The sequence below is a fragment of the Pelodiscus sinensis genome, chromosome 11 (assembly GCF_049634645.1).
Source record: "Pelodiscus sinensis isolate JC-2024 chromosome 11, ASM4963464v1, whole genome shotgun sequence".
Classification (NCBI taxonomy): Eukaryota; Metazoa; Chordata; order Testudines; family Trionychidae; genus Pelodiscus; species Pelodiscus sinensis.
In genome coordinates, this window is record NC_134721.1 from 22,191,816 (window position 1) to 22,210,662 (window position 18,847).

General features: G+C 43.9%; 1 protein-coding gene across 1 annotated transcript in view; it reads left to right on the forward strand.

The window, feature by feature from the left end:
* The first annotated feature begins 1,203 nt into the window (after positions 1 to 1,203).
* Positions 1,204 to 18,847, forward strand: part of UROC1 (urocanate hydratase 1) — a 76,689-nt gene continuing 59,045 nt past the window's right edge. Inside the window, exons 1-2 of the mRNA XM_006131264.4 lie at positions 1,204 to 1,455; positions 9,940 to 10,070. Coding sequence (XP_006131326.1) covers positions 1,330 to 1,455; positions 9,940 to 10,070 — 257 coding nt within the window. The 5' untranslated portion in view covers positions 1,204 to 1,329. The remainder of the gene's footprint in view (positions 1,456 to 9,939; positions 10,071 to 18,847) is intronic.

Here is an 18,847-nt window from a genome sequence, read left to right on the forward strand (position 1 = left end):
TTCTAGTGACTAATGTGGGCTTGATGCTTGCCTTTCTTAACCCTACCTTATGTCCCTGTTACTCCCCTGGCTTCTGGGAGTTACTCTGGAGATGAACTGCAGTCATGAGACAGAAGTGGGCCCAATGGGAATTTTAACATGAAAAAGGCAACTCCTCTAAATATTTGCAGGGAAACCTAAGGAAGGGAGTAATTTGTCTGGGAGAGAGAGAAGGTTATATATATATTTTTGTGGATTTTACTCCTCACTTTTTCCTTTTCTTTTAGCAAGCTTCTTTTTTAAAAAAAAGGAAAATTAAATAGATGCTTTTAAAATAAGGAGAAAATTAGAACTTTTTTCTTCCTTTGCTTCTTCTTTTTAAAACCACTAGAATGTTGCGTAATAATTATGCAACATACTCCAGCCACCTATTATAAACCACATCCTAGGGCTCAACCTTGCAGGCTTCAGTGGGAGCAGATGATGTGCAACATGTCATATGATCAAGCTCCATGTGACAGTAATAGGAGGCCATTGTGCATAGTGCAAACAAACAGTGTTTGTTCTTGTTGCACTTATGGAAATGTTATTGTGATGTTTGACTAGGAAGATCCTTAGGCACTCGGGTTGTTGTTGATCACAGTGTCTAAAAGCCAGGTAGAAGACAGAGCTTTTATTTTCTTCCGATTGTTAATATGTAGCCCAGCAAAAAGAGCAGTAATGGTGAATAGATTGATCTATTTTCAGTTTAATTCTGTTTTAAATTCAGGAATGTGAACTGACAAGAATCTATTTGGGATGACATCTTTATAATGGTAACAGTTATTAACAGAAAGGGAACTACCTGGTCAGGAGTAATGCACGGTACTATCCATAGATGTCAAAGAGAAGGCTCCCAATATTCACTTAGGTGATTAAAGAAGGGTAAAGGTACAAATTATGGAATCGCTACTTGGGCAAATTTATTTTTGAAGTCCATCTGCCTTACTTTGCTTTGAAGGTGATGTGACTTTGGGGTGTACATGTGCAAAGAATGTAGAATTGGGCCAAAGGTATCCCAAAGCATTAGCCAAGCAGCTGAAAAAAACACCAAACCCCTAACAAAAATTCCAGAGAATAAACAGCAGGACAGTAAATGATTCATTACTAGAGGGAGGTGGGAAGAACCAATGGGATTGCACAGTGTGAGTAGGTGTGTCACCCATGGTGTCTGTCCTCAGAACTTGAGAGGCATGTTTGCAAAAGCCAGAGAGTAAGCTGTTCAACATCCCAGGTGTTCACAGGCCTCCCTCTCCCTTTCTCATTCTCTTTGAACCAGCCTTATCTTCATCCCCTATTTCTCCAGCAAACATGACTAGCCTGAAGGAAATTTGTGGGGGACTTCCACTACATCCCTTGCCTGAAAACAGAGGGCAAAAGAAAGGAGTTCCTCATGCACCTGTGAGAATCCCCAACCTCACCGCTCAGGAAGAAAAGGTAACATGGGCTCTGTGGACCAAACTTCCCCTCCCACCAGATACTCACCATCCAAAGCAACAGTGCTTCTGCCTTAACGGCTCCACATGGACTGGGGTCCAAAGTACAAGGCAATTAAATAAGTTTTAATAGTTGCTTTATTGTCACGGAGCTGACAGATAACAGGCAAAGCCAGGGAGACTCATCTGTTTTTCACCTCATTGCTTCTCCCCAGAGAAAAGCTTGAGATACATTGGTGAGGCAGTGTGGGGGAAGTTTGCATACAGGATTTGGTCACCAATGACGAGGAGACTTTTCACAAGGCATTTTATGAGTATCTCCCCTATTTAAAAAATTCTTAGTGTACGTGTATGCAGCTTCACCCACAAAATTGATCAACACAAAGTACAGAAGATCAAACCATCCACATATGTTCCTTTTTGGTTTTGCATTTTAAGATGTTACAGGCGAAAATATATTTAAAAGCTAATCAGAAATGGTGCTCTCTGCAAAGGCACAGACTTCAAGGGTTTGGGTTAATGATTTGTTCTCAACTGTGCAACTCTCTCTCTCTCTCCTTGTTTGACTAGGTAGCTTGCACTGTTACGTAATTGATTAGGCTCAATTCTTATTAGAGATTTTTACAATTTTAACAACGAAGAGGTTACATTAAAACACAAGTCAGCAAGAGTTTTGCATGTTCAAGGGAGCAGGAGGGTTCCTTGATGCTGTGAATGGACATGTTTCTTCAGAGAATAATAGCAACAATAATCTAACATTGTAACCAGCTCCTTTCCCCTCCCCCATACTAGACACACAGGGACACCGTCACAACTGATGGAAGTAGGCACAACTCCATAGACTTCTTTGGTACTATACCTGCGTATGTGAGTGGTCAATTGGCACTTGTGGTTAGATTCTTTCTGTCCATTTCTACAAGCAAGGAGGAACCAAAGTAGTTTAAAAGCAGCTGGGGTGGAGCTGTGTACTTGGGGAAACCCATTTCTCTGTGCTGATTTTCCCCCCAGTCTTTGAGACTCTATGAAAACCCCATAGATTGAGACTCCAGGAGTATTTGGAACAAGAAGGGAACAGCCATGAGAGATCCAGTTAGGAATTAGTACTGTGTTGAGCAATGTTAGTTGCTGAGGAATGCTCTCCTTGGTTATTAAATTGCAGCCATGCGGGTTAACAATTGCATGGCTCTGGAAGGACTCATGCTACCAGCAGGAGGAGAGATCAGTGGAGCAGCTGTGCAGAGGTACAGGATCTCCATAGATGTTCAAGGATCTCTATGGACTACAGATACTCACGTTGGCAGGCCAAACACCCTCTCTAGCAAGGAGAGATCCTCACCCTTTTTCTCCTATAAAATGACAAGGCAGGTATTCTATAAATGGAAACTAGTACAGTTTCCTGCCCCTACGCATAACTTTGCAAAGAGGAAAATACTTTTATTATCCACATTGTTTCCTCGGGTCAAGTGTTTTCTGTGAACCAACCCAGTGGAAATTGGTTTAGTCCCAGTCTTGTTTCCAGCATCCTCCTTATTATCTTCCCTTCTTATCAGTAGCAGTTAATAAAAGGTCATGCTGATTGTGGATTTTTTTATTGGCCTGTTAAAGATTTAAAAGCTTCTTTTCTGATTGATTAAGCTTTTAGTCCTCCACCTTTAAATTCCTAACAGGTTCAGAGTCTCAGCTGGTTTTTATTTGTGACCAGAAAGCCCAAATGCCTTCCTTGCTTAAGAAATACAATCTTTCTCCAAGGTGGTTTCAAAATCTTGAGACGGGAGTCCAGTCTTTACCAGGGATGTGTAATGCTGAGACTACCTGAAGATTTTTCTTTATATACAATGATACATTTATTTTCTAATAAAACAAACTAATGAGCAAAGGATAAAAGCAGTGTAGCACCTCAGGTGGCATGGAGTCAATGGAGCTCTGCTGATTTACACTTGCTGAGTACGTTTATATTCCTTTCGTCTAAGTTTTACTGTATTTGCAATAATAATTCTAAGCCATTGCAATGTTTTGTTTTCTTGTGCCTCTGTTTCTGGTTGTAATATAAAGCCTTTAAGTGAGATTAAGAAAAATCCATGTGCCTTGGGGTTTACTGACAAGCTCTCCAGGTAACCCTACCATACAATGTTTAATCTCTTTGGGATAAACCGAACCCTTTCCAAAGACCTGTTTTGCGTATACGTTGTCTGATCTCTCTTGCTTCCACTTCAATGGCCTAGGGCTTGAAACAGTCTGAAAGCTCAAACTTTCTGTTCTTCAGCTTCCATCAGTCAAGCTAAACAGTCTGCAAACAGAATGCCCCTGAAGTGTCACGTTCAATGTTTCTTCTTTACAGAACAAGAGTGCAGGGCACAGTCAGTGCTCTTGTAAGTGCTAATACAGCTGATGCTGATCATGCATATGCATGCAGAGGAGACAATATACCCAACAACATTAGAGTCAGAGAGTCAGCAACATGGCTATATGAAAAGTCACTTTCTTACTCAACCTATGGCCCTGTGGCCCTTTGAGTCACATCTGTCTATATCACTGACAAAACCTAGTTTTTTTAACTTTCTGTGATTGAATTGCTGAAACTAGAGAAGAGCACACTGGATTCCACACTGCCTCACACGTCGTCATCATCAACAACGTTTTGATTGGAGGATCTTTAGTAAATTGTTATGTTGCAATAGGCATGGGTCTGGATTTTCAAAAATAAGAGCCTAAAGTGGACTCTTTTACAAAATTGCTGAGTCCTCAACAGCTCTCTGAGGGTATGTCTACACTACAAAGTTAGTTCGAACTAACGGACGTTAGTTCGAACTAACTTTCATAGGGTATGTCTACACTACCCTCCTAATTCGAACTAGAAGGGTAATGTAGGCATACCGCACTTGCAAATGAAGCCCAGGATTTGAATTTCCCGGGCTTCATTTGCATAAAGCCGGCCGGCGCCATTTTTAAATGCCGGCAGTTCGAACCCGTGCCGCGCGGCTACACGCGGCACGGAGTAGCTAGTTCGGATTAGACTTCCTAATCCGAACTAGCTGTACTCCTCATTCCACGAGCTGATGGCTGAGTGCTGTGATGTGCCCAGTGTGGGCACTCAGGGCACTCCAAGCCAGGACTGCTTTGCAAGTGGGGCACCCCTGAGAACTGTCTGTCCGGGGTGGGGGTCGGGATCCTTTAAGCACAGCCCTCGGCTAGCCTGAGACAGCATCTCCACACTCTAAGTCCTCCTCTGATGCCCTGCCAGCACTGCTTCCGGCCATCCTTAACCCCGCTTCAGGGTCCACTTAATGTGGACGCGCTAGTTCGAATTAGCAAAACGCTAATTCGAACTAGTTTTTAGTTCTAGATGCGTTAGTTCGAATTAGATTAGTTCGAATTAACTAATTCGAACTAAGTTAGTTCGAATTAGCGCTGTAGTGTAGACATACCCTGAGAGAGCTATAACTGGGAGCTATTGCTTAATCAGGCCACTGAGTTAGACAATCAGGCCACTGAGTTAGAAACAACATATGGAACGAACAACGTAAATCTAGGCTTCTGCTTTTGAAAATCTTAGCCAAAATGTACCAGCTGGATTTTCAGAACTGATGTGCAGTTTACAGCAATGGCCAGTCAGAAAGATTCACATTTACTTCTAAACTGAGAAGTACTGGGTGCTGTTGAGAGATAACACATAAAACACATAATTCCATGATTACAATCACTTTTCAAAGGATAATCCCACTACAAATGCCTTAGAATCACCAAATACAAGAAGATAAATGGGAGGAAGGAAAAGATAATCTCATTGTTAAAGAACAGAACAAGGAACCAAAAAATGAATGTGATTTTGGGTGTTACTTCTCTGGACTTCAGTTTCTCATCAGTAAAATAGGAACAATAATACTGACTTTCCTCCCAAGGCGGTTGTAAGGCTTCATCTTTATGTGTGTAAAGTGCTTTGAGATCCTCCAGTGGACAGTATTCATAGTGCTATTATGAGGGTAAACCTGAGGCCAGTCAGATAAATCCTGTCCCAGATACTGGCTTTTAGAAAGGAGGAAAGAACAGCCACTAAAAAGATTCTAATATTCTTAGTTTCTCAAAACATTCTCATAACAAAGATGTATCCGACTCCTGTTGACTTCAACGGAAAGGGCATGCTCTGCCTAGAACACAGTGGACTGTGTGAACTCTATTGAGCAAGAAAAATGAACTGCTAGTAAAGCGCTCCAAGATGAGAGCAAAATATTAGTTATAATCTACCAAGAATATCTAAGAACCAAGTGTCAGGTTTGTATATTGTACTTAGGTGACCAGATTAAACAAGGGTACGTCTACACTGCAAGTTTATTTCGGAAACAGCTATTCCAGAAGATATCTTCCGGAATAGCTTATTTTGAAATAGAACATCCATACTACAGGGAAACCTCCAAATTACTCTGAGGCAGGCTCCCCTAATGTCAACATGCTATCTTGATTTAGAGCCCCAGGAGGCACTGAGGAGGAATAACTTAGAATGGCCCTGGTGAGGAGCTATTTGATATAGCAGCAGTGGAGCATCCACTCCACTTGAAAAGGGAACAGAAAAAGTACATAAACTCAGCAAAAAAAATCCAAACAGTTATTCACAAAAAAGTATTTGCACCATTTGCTCAGTTCTTTCATGTATTTGTTGAACTGTATTTGTAGATTAGGTAAAAATATCCCTAACAATCCTATTATACTACAAATAATGCAAGATACAAATAATTAACATTGATGACTTTGGCCAGGTTAGAAAATAACATTTTCATTCCTCCAGCACTTGATAGTCAACAAATGTAGCAATATTTTCCTTGTTACACATTTTCCCCTACCCTACACATATAGGCAGTCCCCGGGTTAAATAAATCCGACTTATATCGGATCCCTACTTACAAACGGGGTGAGGCAACCCCGCACTAGCTGCTTCCCCCCAGCAGACCAGGGAGACGCGAAGCTAGTGCCCCCCCCAACAGACCAGGGAGACGCGGAGTGGCTTTTCTCAGCAGACACCTCAGCTTGAGAATAAAGGACTGAGGGAAGTGAGGTGTGGGAGAATAAAACTGAGCTCTGGCGAAATGTTTGGCTAGAGCTACAATATGTACCAGTTCCGACTTACATACAAATTCAACTTAAGAACAAACCTACAGTCCCTATCTTGTACGTAAGCCGGGGACTGCCTGTAATTGTATGCCAAATAATTGTATTTTGTTTTTAAAAGTGTGTGTGACAAAATTTATCCTCTTATTTGAAATTCTCCAGCCCCAAGTCACTGTACTTATGACTTGTTGCACTGGATATGTCCGCTAACAAAAAACAGCCTTATCATATATTAGGTATTGCTAGGATTTTCGTGTTAGTTAGTAACATGCTCTTGAAAAACAGCTGCTTATCAAGCTGCTGAAGGGATGGTCAAATTTAAAACAAATAATTTGCATTTTCTACATCCAGTGAATGGATTTTTTTTCTTTTCACGCTGTTGATAAAATGGTGAATTGCAGCCTCTGGATTTTATTGACTCTCAACTGATGTAAATGGTCATATTTCTGTCACCCTCCATGATGATCTGACCTTATGTGCTCAAAAGTAAGCACACCAATGCCAGGTACATTAGTCCATGGACCAAGTGGTCCGCAACTGTCTTGCAGGTGGGTCACAGGCTCAGAACTGCCCCCACCCCTGCAGCGGGGAGCCTAGGCTGGTGCTCCAGACCCATGCCCCCCTCCCCACAAGGTTGGAGCGCCAGTTCCCACTGAAGGGGAGGGGAGGGGGCCCAAGCCTCACAGTCTGGATCTGGCTCAAGGGGAAAGAGAGTGATTCTGTGCATTGCTGCTTCTTCTCTCCCTGGCTGGGGGAATGGCAGCACAGGAAAATGCTCACCTGGAAGCTTTTCTCACTGCTCCCATTGGCCAGAATCATGGCCAATAAGAGCAGTGGTGGGCAGTGCCCGGGAGCAACAGGAGACATGGAGCGCTCCCTATTCCCCTCATGCCCAGACCCCGCACCTCATTCTGCTCATTCGCCCTCCTCCCACTAAGGCCCCGCACTCTCAGCCCTCTCCTGCACCCTCCCTCCCAGACTCCCCACTGCCACCCTGCTTCTACACCCAACTTCCAAGCCAGACCCCACATCCCCGCCCCTCCTTCAGACATTTTGTCATCATGGGTGGTTGGCTGGTGGTCCACGGTAAGTTCTGCCTTGAGCGGAGTGAGCCAAAGTTTGAGAACCACTGTTCTAAGCCCATAGTCCACTGAAGTCCACTAGAGATTTGTTACTAGGCCAAGGCTTGGGTTTTGTATGGCTTTTAAGGGCTTTTGCTGAAGTGTCTTCTCACTCTAGAATAATGACTATACTGAGAATAATAAGGTTCAATCGAGTCCATGGGTTTTACTGTCCTCTGTTCTAGGTGCCATGATTCCCATACTGCACTACTCCAATTTGCATTCTTTATAAATTATCTGCATCCATGGCTCCCTCATGCAGCCACCAGAGGGTGCTGCAAGGGCATATGTATTTCCCCCTCCCCAAAACCAAAGTCTCTCCCACATTGTAAGTACTTGTGAACTCACCAAATCATAAAATAAACTGTATCTCCAGTCCCTTCAAATCACCCATATGAAACTATTAAGTTAAATGTGATTTGAGACTATCTTGACCGGAAAGCAGTTTGCATAGTGCTTCCATTCATAATTCAAGTAGGAAATATTTTTTGTGACCTTTGTGTGTAATTAGCCGTTTAAAGATTTTAAAGTTATTGTCCTCATTATGGCTCTACTAAGGCAGAATGTGGAATACATATTGGTTACATGATTTAACAAATGTTATACAAAGATAATAGCATATGTGTATCACCTTTCATCTCAAAGGATATCAATGTACTTCGCAAAGTATCGGCAACATTTCTGCAGGCAGAGGGAATACAGCATCTTAGCACAGCCTGCAGAATTTAATTCTATGTGCAAAAATAAGTGTAATATGAAATTACTTCTACCGCTGAAGAAAATTGTAGCAAATACATAATAACGCATAGCAATACAGTACGCAAAGGCTTGGATTGCAAAGTGTTATGAATACTAATGCAACTGAAATGTAGGCAAGAAGACTCATAAGCAAGCATCATGTAATGTGAATCTGCCTCTGTCACGGGTGAAAATCCTACTCTAATGGAAAGTGTCATAAGAGCTACGCACCCACCACAGGCCAGGGCCTCACGGTTGTCATGTCTGAACAATGGCTACTTTGGCTGCACAGTTCCCCCTAGCATAATAGAGAATTGGTTTAGTTCTGACTTACAAGAAGGAACACTAGGTACTCACCACATGACCAAAACCACTTCCTGCAATGCCTGTTTTTTCAGGCTATGTTGAACAACTGTAAAATAAAATAACTTGACAAAAATATAGCTTCAGTTAACCTTATCAATTCATAGGTTGACTTTCTGAGTGATGGAACAGTGATAAATAGCTGATGAGCATCAAGAAGTGTGTGTGTGTGATTTGCCTAAATTACCACTCACCTGTGATTATTTGGGCATTTCAAATTTTACATCAAATATGCAGCATTTTGTATGATTTCTCTCGCACAAGTACATTAGATTTATTTATTTAAATGTTGTACAAAATGACTTTATTCATTCAAGCAATTCATTTTCCATTTTTAACATTCTGCATGTTTTGCATATTTTTGTTTTCCTTTCCTGAAAACAGTCTTATTTTTTCTCATTTTTGTTCAAAAATCTGCCCATTTTAGTTGAAATTGACCTTAGTTTTGCCGCAATAACGTGCATTCCTTAGCAAGGTTTTCTATGAAAGTCAGTCCATTTTCCAGTTTGTAAGAAATGTGAAAAATCTTGAATTTATATTTCATTATGAGGATTTCACAAGGTTACTTTTAATAGGAGATATCCTACAAGAATCCACTATCAAGTGTAGATATCCAGCTATGAGTATACTCAGAGTGAAATTTATCTTTATGCAGAGAAATCTTTATACATCTCTGTTGTTGGGTTCTCTTATTCAACATCTTAGAGAAGCTGATTGTCTTTCCCAGTCTAGCCCATTTGTGCCATTCCAGCAGTGCAAAGAGGTTGTAAACTGGTTGTATCTCCACAGTTAAGGCTTCCCTGGCCTCAGGGAATCTTCACTTGCTTAGAGACAGCAGAGCTGTTTCCTACATCACTGCCTTTCTGGCTGAGTGTAGTCGGATGCCATCATAGAACCCTAATGCCTGGTTATTATCAGCTGGCTCCTTTGCTGTCCTCCCCTCTCTGTGCTGCTGTGGTTGGTGGAGACTAGAGTGTTTTCTGTTTGTGCAAGCATTAGGATGAAGCAATAACATCATAAATGCTTTTGTTTTTTCATTTCTTAGATTCTTATTCTTTTCTTTCAGTCTGGGCAGGCTTCCCATTATATCGGCTAAAGCTCATGTTGTTATGATAATCACCCACCTAGTCGTCCTCATTTATCTTTGCTCTTTTCTTTGACAGCTGGCTTTGCAGAATGCCCTGCGTTATTTCCCACCCGAAATCCATAAAGAACTGGCGCTGGAATTTGCAGATGAGCTGAAGCTCTATGGCCATATATACATGTACAGATTCTGTCCTGAAATCGAGATGAGGTAAGGTTTGGAGGGCAGTCACTTGCCACTGCCATGCTTGTACTCTGGATATGAAATTCACTACTGTGTCTCGTGTGTAATAACAAAATAGTAGTTTCATTTGTATTGAGGCTTGGTCATAGTGTTGCAATGCCGCCCCATAAGCTGCATAACAGAGGTTCTTCGTATTCCGGGCTCTCCAGTGCTCTCTAGCCACACAGAAAATTCCCTTTGGTATTAGTGAGCATTCCACTGCCCAGCAAGGGAAATGTTGGGCACCTTTGTGGGTGGCCAATAGATAGGTCTTCCCTTCTCTAGTCCTTGTTACATTGTGGTCCTCATTTGAAAGCTGGTCTAATCTAGAGACAGGGCTGCCTGGATTGTGCCATGTAGGACTCTGACAGTGATTTAAAGGGCCTAGGATTCCGGCCGCTGCTGCTGCTGCTGCAATAGTGGTGGCAGCGGCGAGGAGTCCTGGGCCCTTTTAAATTGCCAGATCCCAGGCCAGCTGTCCTCCTTACCCCCTACTGTCTTCCATGTTGGCAGCCCTGTCTAGGGACATTTACTTTGGGCTTTTACATTGTCAATTCCAGTTCCTGGAAAGCTTGTAAAACATTTGGTGTGAAATTCATCCCTGTGCAGAGAGACTGCACAAAGCCAATATATCACTGAAGTCTGACAAATGCCCACGTTGTACATAGTGTTTCACAAGCATCCAAAGTGCCAGCCCAACTGTACGAGTAAGTCTTATATGCACCGCTGATGCAGGATTATGTTGGCTGGCAAAACGACTCAGTTATTATTTATAGACTGCAGATTTCAACCTGTAGTCTGTCATTTTGTTGAAGCCAAAAGACGATGAATCAGTGGGAGAAATCAAATACTCTTGAATGGCTTGGGAACCTGATGCCTGACCCTGATCTGAAATACACTAGCCCTTGTTGACATTTGGAGCGTGCTGTAAAAGACAATAAATTTACTCCATCTTTCGGAAGGGGGCAAAGATTTGTGGAGCAGAGCAGTTTTGTCAAGGGACTGCTAGTGGATTAGCTGTTCTTTTTAGTCTGATTAGTTATGTTCTAATCTGTGTCAAACAAGGGCATGTTTAATATCTTAATAGAAATCTAAATAAATAAAACAAATAAGTATAAAGCACTCAGATGTTTGCAGACAGTGGTGTCTCCAAGCTGTCAGCACAAGACTGGGGGCCAAATCCTGCAGACCTGAACTAAAACAAAGTGCACTGTAAAAATGTTGGGAGTTTTCTCTGAACAGGACTGCAGGAATGGACTCTAGGTAGCACAAAGCACTGAGAACTAAAACATTGGGGATGAACTTACCACAACTGCGACTGGAGTACATGACTCACCAGGTCACTTCCATCTCTTGTCAATAATTCTTTGATTGCATCAGATATTTTTATAGCATGTTTATTTTTCGTTTTCCATTTTTGTAACAGTTTATTTGAATCTTAAAAATAAAAAAAGTCTTTTCGTTTCCACCTGGGAAACTTTGGTTGTTCTCATTTGTTTATTTGTGTTTCCTATGGAATGTGGTCCAGCATGCTTCTGTTTCAATAATATCCTTGTTCAAATAACAACATTCTTTGTGATAGCAAATATCTAAGAATAGGTTGTATGGTTGCTTATGGAACCAGTCCTGTACTGAGGCAAGACTAAGTATTATCTAGACCATCCCTGACAAGTGTTTATCTAAACTGTTCTTAAAAACCTCCCCTAACAGAGCTTTCACAACCTACCTAGTTAATTTTTCCAGTTCTTAATTACCCTGACAGTTAGGAAGTTTTTCTTATGTCCAACCTAAATCTCCCTTGCTACAATTTAAGCCTATTGCTTCTTGTCCTGTCCTCAGTGGATAAGAACAATTTATCACCCTCCTATTTATATCAGCCTTTTATATATTTCATGTCCCCCTGCTCAGTCTTCGCTTCTCCAGACTAAACAAACACATTTCCCCCCCCCCCCCCTCCTGATTTTTCTCGCAGGTCATATTTTTTAGACTTTTAACCATTTTTGTTGTTCTCTTCTGAACTTTTTTTCCAGTTTGCTCACATCTTCCCTGAAGGGTGGTGTCCAGAATTGGACGCACCACTGCAGTTGAGATCTTATTAGTGTTGGAAGAGTGGAAGAATTACTTTTTGTGTCTTGCTTACAAAATTCCTACTAATACATCCCAGAATGGTATTTTCATTGTTTGAGAATAGTATTACACTATTGACTCGTATTTAGATTGTGATCCATTATAACCTCTGACCCTTTTCTGCAGTACTCCTTCCTACGCAGTAACTTCCCATTTGGTATTTATGCAACTGATTATTCCTTCCTATGTGTAATACTTTGCATTTGTCCTTATTGAATTTCATTCTCTTTATTTCAGACCATTTTATTTCAGATCATTTTGAATTCTATTACTGTCCTTCAGGGTGCTTATAATCCTTCCCATCTTGGTATCATCTGCAGACTTTTAAAGTGTATTTGTTAGCCATTATCCAAAACATTTGTGAAGCTATTGAATAAATCCAGACCCAGGACTAATCTGATTTAATATACCTTTCCAGCTTGGCTGTGAACCATAGATAACTACTTCCCATATATAGTTTTTCAAACAAGTGTGCACCCACCTTATAGTAGATTCATCTAGACCAGGCCTGGACAAAATACAGCCTGTGGGCTGCATCTGGCCCACCAAGCCACCAGATCCAGCCCGCGGATGTTACGGAGAGCCCCAGGAAGGCTCCCAACTTGCCTTACTCCACCCGCACACCACTAAGAAATGCAGTTGCGGGGCGGTTTCACTTTAAAAACTGAGCCCAGAGGGGAGGGGAGAAGGCTTTAGGAGCTGCTCCCACCCCCAGTACACTCCCATTGGCTGGCCTCTGGTCAGAAATTGACCAATGGGAGCTGCCTGTTTCCATAACAGCCAGCCACGAAGAACAAGGGGCTAGTAGTTATTCACAGAGCACATGGCTTCAGCCTGTGTGGGGATGGGGCAGGCAGGGAGGTTAATTCAGGAATGGGCTGCTGGCTGGTAAGTCTCCTGGCCAGAGCCTGTCTCTGCCACCCCAAACTTTCCCTTCCCCAACCCTCTGTCTCCCATTCCTGCCCCCCTACTCCATATATCCAAATCCTCTGCCCCCCTCCTACACCCATAACCCCTCCCAGATCTGGCACTCCAATTCCCTGCCCTAGATCACAGTCCCCTCCTGCCCTAGCTCACAACCCAAACCCGTGCATCCCTTCTGTACCCCAATTCCCTGCCTTAGGTCACAATCCAACCCCCTAAACCCCAGCCCAGTATCCTAGGTCACAACTGCCTCCTTCACTCATACTCCCTTCCTTATCCCACATGCATCCGACGAAGTGGGTCTTTGCCCATGATAGCTTATGCTCCAACACTTCGGTTAGTCTATAAGGTGCCACAGGACTCCTTGCCACTTTTCCTTACCCCAAGCTCCCTCCTGCACCTTCCTGCTCCATTTCAGACCCTGCACCTCCTCCATCAATATCATGAAATAGTGTAGCCTTTGACCATTTTCCAAACTTTTGGAGTACCCTCCCCCATAAAAATTATTGCCCACCCTTGATGTAGGCCAGGGTGGGCAATAATTTGGAGAGCCACTCCAAGATTTTGGAAAGTGGTCAAGGGCTGCACTTTTCTGTGGGCCACAGAAGGGCATACGGGGTAAGGGATTGGGGTGCAGGAGATGGTGTGAGGTCAGTAAGGAAGTTTGGGGAAAAAAGGGAGTTGTGACCTGGGTTAGGGGTGTAGTGTCAGGGAGAGGATTCTGGCTTGGGAGAGGGGCACTAGGAGAGGGTGCAAAGTCTGGGAGGGAGCTATGACCTGGCAGAAGGGGAAAAGGGGGTGCAGACTACAGAGGGTGTGGGTGGTGACTTGGGGCAAGAGATTGGGGTGCAGGATCTGGGAGGGCGTTTGGGTGCAGGAGAGGATTCTGGCCTGGGGGAGCGGTGTAGGAGAGGCTACAGGGTCTGGGAGGGAGTTGTGACCCAGGGCAAGGTGGTGCAGTGCGTTTGGATAGCGAGCTAGGGAGGAAGTTGGGATGTAGGAGGGGCTGGGATACCAGAGGCAGGCTCTGGCTGGGAGGTGCTCACCTAAGCCAGCAGCCCTGCAGCACCCCCAAATGGGCTGGGCTCTCTGCCTGCTGCAGCCCAAACTCACTTAAAACTGCAAGCTGCAAACCTCATGTGGCTCTCAGCTCTGGGAGGGGGAAGAGACTTGCCCCATCCTCCAGGTCAATCTCTCAGCTCTTATTGGCTGGTTGTTTCCAGCCAATAGGAGCTGAGAGATTGGCTTGGGTCAGTTCCAATGGGCAAGTTGTTTCTGGCCACTAGGAGCTGAGGATTGGGCAGGGAGATTGCAGGAAGCTTCCCCATCTCTGCAGAGCAGAGAGATACATGGACTGAGTTTTAAACTGCACAGCTACATGCCTGAGGGTATTAGGTTGTTTTAATGTGATTTGTTCCTGACAAATCTATGTTGACTGTTACGTATTATCTTCTTATCCTCTAGGTGTATACAAATTAGTTTTTTTACTATTGACTCCATTATCTTTTTTGGCCTTGAAGTTAAGATGACTGGTTTAGAATTCTCTGAGTTGTTCTTATTCCCTTTTTTTATAGGCGAGTATTATAGTTGCTTTTTTCCAGTGCTCTGCAGTCTCTTCCATACTCCATAAATTCTCAGTGATAATGGAAAATGACTCAGATCTCTTCAGCCAGTTGCTTAAATATTCTAGGATGGATTTCATCAGGTCCTGCTGACATGAAGACATCTAGCTTGTCTACATAATTCTTAACTTGTTTCCCGGTGCTAGCTACAGATCCTACCCCATTTACACTGAGGTTAGTCATCTCATTGCTAATCTTTTTGGTGAAAACTAAAACAAAGGCCATGTCTGCACTGGCAGTTACAGCACCAATCAGAGTGCAGCAATGAAAACACTGTTGTCCACACAGTCAGCTGCCAGTGCATTAGCATGACCACACTTGTGGCACTTGCAGTGGCTTTCGGAGCAGTGCATGCAGTACAGCTCTCTCAAAGAGCACGTCTTTCTCTTCCTCCACAGAGATTTTTGGAAAGGTGGAGGGGAAGTACGGAGTATCCTGGGCCTTGTCCCAGTGTCCCGTGGTGCATCATTTCACATCCCAACAACCCCTGTGCTTTTATCTGCATCTGGCGCCATCTTTCAAGGGCTTTTGTGCTGCGCGCTCCGCCTCCTCGATCTGCAGGAATGGATCCCCAGCTGTTGAAAATGCTGATAGGTTTCACTAACATATCAGAGTCAGGGTAATGACAATCAAGTTATTCCTGAAGCTGCAAAGTGACAATGAGGAGTCCACATACAACACACAATTTCTTGTGGCATTCACAGAGGTGCTGACCACAGTGGAATGCCAATTTGGGGCTTTGGAAACAAGTACTGAGTGGTGGGATCACAGCATCACGCAAGGCTGTGATGAGGAGCTGTGGCTGCAGAACTTTCGGATGAGGAAAGTCACTTTCATTGGACTGTATGCAGAGCTCGCCTCCCTCCCTGTGGCACAAGGACATGCAAATGAGAGCTGCCCTGCCAGTTGAGTAGTGTGTGGCGATTGCACTGTGGAAGCCAGATACTCCAGACAGCTTTCACTTGGTCGCCAATCAGTTTGGAGTGGGCCATCAATCACATTCTGCTCCAAAAGGCTGTGACTCTGGGCAACGTGTGTGAAATTGCGGATGGCTTTGCATCGATGGGTTTCCCAAGCTGCGGTGGAGTCATAGATGGCACACACATTTCAATTCTGGCACCAGACCACCTAGCCTCTGAGTGCATTAGCCAGTTTCTGTATGGTTCTTCAGGCACTTGCGGATGACTATGGTGTTTCACAGACATTAACACAGGCTGCTCTGGAAAGGTGCATGAGGCTCACGTCTCTCGGAACACTGGCCTGTTCAGGATGCTGCATGTGAGGACTTACTTCCTGGACCAGAAGATCACCATGGGGGAAGTGGAAATGCCTTTTGTTATCCTTGGAGACCCTGCCTGTCCCTTAATGGTGTGGCCCATGACATCATACATGGGGAGCCTTGACCACAGAAAGGAGCGGTTGAATAACAGGTTGAGCTGATTTGCCTGTCGGTATCATAATTCCTAGGGCTGAAGTGCAGCTGGGACTGGACAGCCTCTGCTCCCCAAACACTGATGTGATCCAACACCTTGGCATGTCCAAGCAGGGACTCTCCTGGTGTGTGGAGCAGGCATGGCCAACTGGAGAGAGGCACTGAGAACACACCACGAGTTTCTGAACAAACAGGAAGGAGACTTTCAAATTTTGAAAAGAACACAAAGGGCGGGTCTGAGGGTTGGTCACCTGAGAGCAGGGCAGTAGAGTCCAAACAGATGACCAGAGAGGCATGAGCTGGCATTGTGGGAAGGGTGCCAGAGGCCAGTCACACCGCAGTACTAAACTACTGTATCCACACTGGCACCCTTGTGCACTCTCCAGAGAGCAACAAGCTCTACGCTTCTCACGGAGGTGTTTTACCTAGAGCACAGCAACTGCAGAGCTAGTGCACCATAAATGCCTTGTCAGTGAGGACACCTTGGAAGTTACAGAGCTGGGAACTGATTCACTGCACTGTAACTTGCCAGTGTAGACTCGGCCAAAGAAGGCATTTAACATGTCAGCTGTTGCAGCCTTTTTTTTGTAATTGTCCTTCCTTCCTTCTCCTTGAGTAATGGTGTACCTAGTCCTCGGTCCTCTTCTTTTTTCCAATGTCTTTGTAAAATGTGTTCTGGTTACCCTTTATGCCCCTAATTAGTTTAATCTCATTTTGTGCCTTGGCCTTTCTATTTTTGTCCCTACATTCTTATGTTGTTTTCTTGTATTCATCCTTCATAATCTGACCTAGTTTCAGCTTTTTTGTGTGATTCTTTTTTGAGTTTTAGACCATTGAAGGTCTCCTGGTTAAGTCAGTGCAGTCTTAATGTATATCTTTCCTACTCATTGGAATTGCTTGCTCTTCCAGGGGTGAAAGTAACTTAAATTTCTTAGAGGTACTGTCATATTGCATCCTCCCTGCCCCTGGGAGGGGGCCAGGACAGGGCCCTGGGGGGTGTTGCGACAGAACAGTACCTGTAAAACATTTAAGTGTGGGATGGAGTGCTAGAGGCTCAGGGCAGGGTGCTGGGTTGTGTGTGGGTGTGGGGGACCTTAGGGCAGGGATTGGGGATGTGGCGGGAGAGGGGGCACAGGAGTCAGGGCAGGGGGTTGACAGTTGTAATGGGCTCAGAGCAGGGGTGTGGAGGGAGTGGGGTGTGCAAGAGCCGGGGCAGGAAGTTGTGCGGTGTGTGTGTGGGGGGGAGCTCAGGGCAGGGGATTACTGTGTCAGAGAGGCTCAGGTCAAGGGGTGGAGGAGTGTGGGGGGAGTTCAAGGATGGAAGTGAAGGCGCTGGGCTGCCCAACTACCAGATCCTTGGGCAGTGGAGAACATGCTATCTGGCCACTGCGCCCCTGAGGCTGGCCAGGGCACCAGGGACCACACAGCCCAGGATGCGGGCAACATCCAGAGCCCTGCTCCTAGCCAGCCAGTCTCCTCGGTGCACTGGCATACTTTTACCTTTGCTCATCCCCTCAATAATGTCTCTTTTAAAAACTGCCAGTTCTCCTGAACTCCTTTTTCCTGATGACTTGCTTCTCACAGAATCTTACCTACCAATTCTCTACGTTTGCTGAAATCTGCCTTCATGAAGTCCTCCTGCAATGAGGTTTAACAGGTAGTTTGAAATAGGGCTTTATTTCAAACGCCTGTTTCATGGCCGGTGTAGACACGGGCAGTTATTCCAGGCTTGTACATTTCAAAAATGGCGCCCGGCCAGGAAGATGCAGATCAAGCGCAGGATATGTATATCCCGGGCTTGATTTGCAATTCCGAATGCCTACATTTGCAGCCCTATTCCGAAATAGGCTGAAAGTGTAGACATACCCTATGAGATCACGTCCATCTCAACCTCAGTACAAGTGTGTACAACTTTGATATGTGTATCCATTAATCTTATGTCATAATAAATTATTTTAGTTATCCAGTACTTGTTTTGTTATTTCCCCCAAACAAACAAAAACCCATGCATTTTTTAAAAAGCAACTTTCTTTTTAGTTTAGTGGTGATTACAAGACAGTTTTCTCTTTGTCTTCCAGAATACAGGTAAACAAAAGGAAATACGTGTAAGGGGGTGAGACCAGCTACTAAATTTATGCAATACACATTTTCAGTTTGGAGTTACAAGTTGGTCAGCCAATGTCTGATCAATGTCACTGGCAGGTATCATCCAAATCTGTTCAGATTAAACATCTTTCTATATGAAGCAGAAGTCTATCCATCACATGTCTGTGTGCAAACAGAAGGATACCGGTTTAGACATATCAAACATGTCACTCTGTCTATCCTGCCAGAATGACCTTCTGATGGCCATAACAGCTTTTCTGCTTGTGGAATAGGAGGAAGCAAAATAGTGAAACCTTTTTATGATGGTTACACACTTTTTGATGTTATCAGTATGATTGATGTGGTTTAGCTCCTCGAGGTCCCTGATCCATTGTGCTGTGCCCTGCACAAACATATATAAAAAAAGTCCTTACCCTGAAGAATGTACAGTATAAGCATAAGAATAAACATCTCAGAACAAGCTGATATAACAAATAGTGGAGGAGGAGGAGGAGTGCAGGGTAGCAATGAGACAATAGCCCTGAAGAGTGATCTTGTTCTGTAAAATGGGTCTG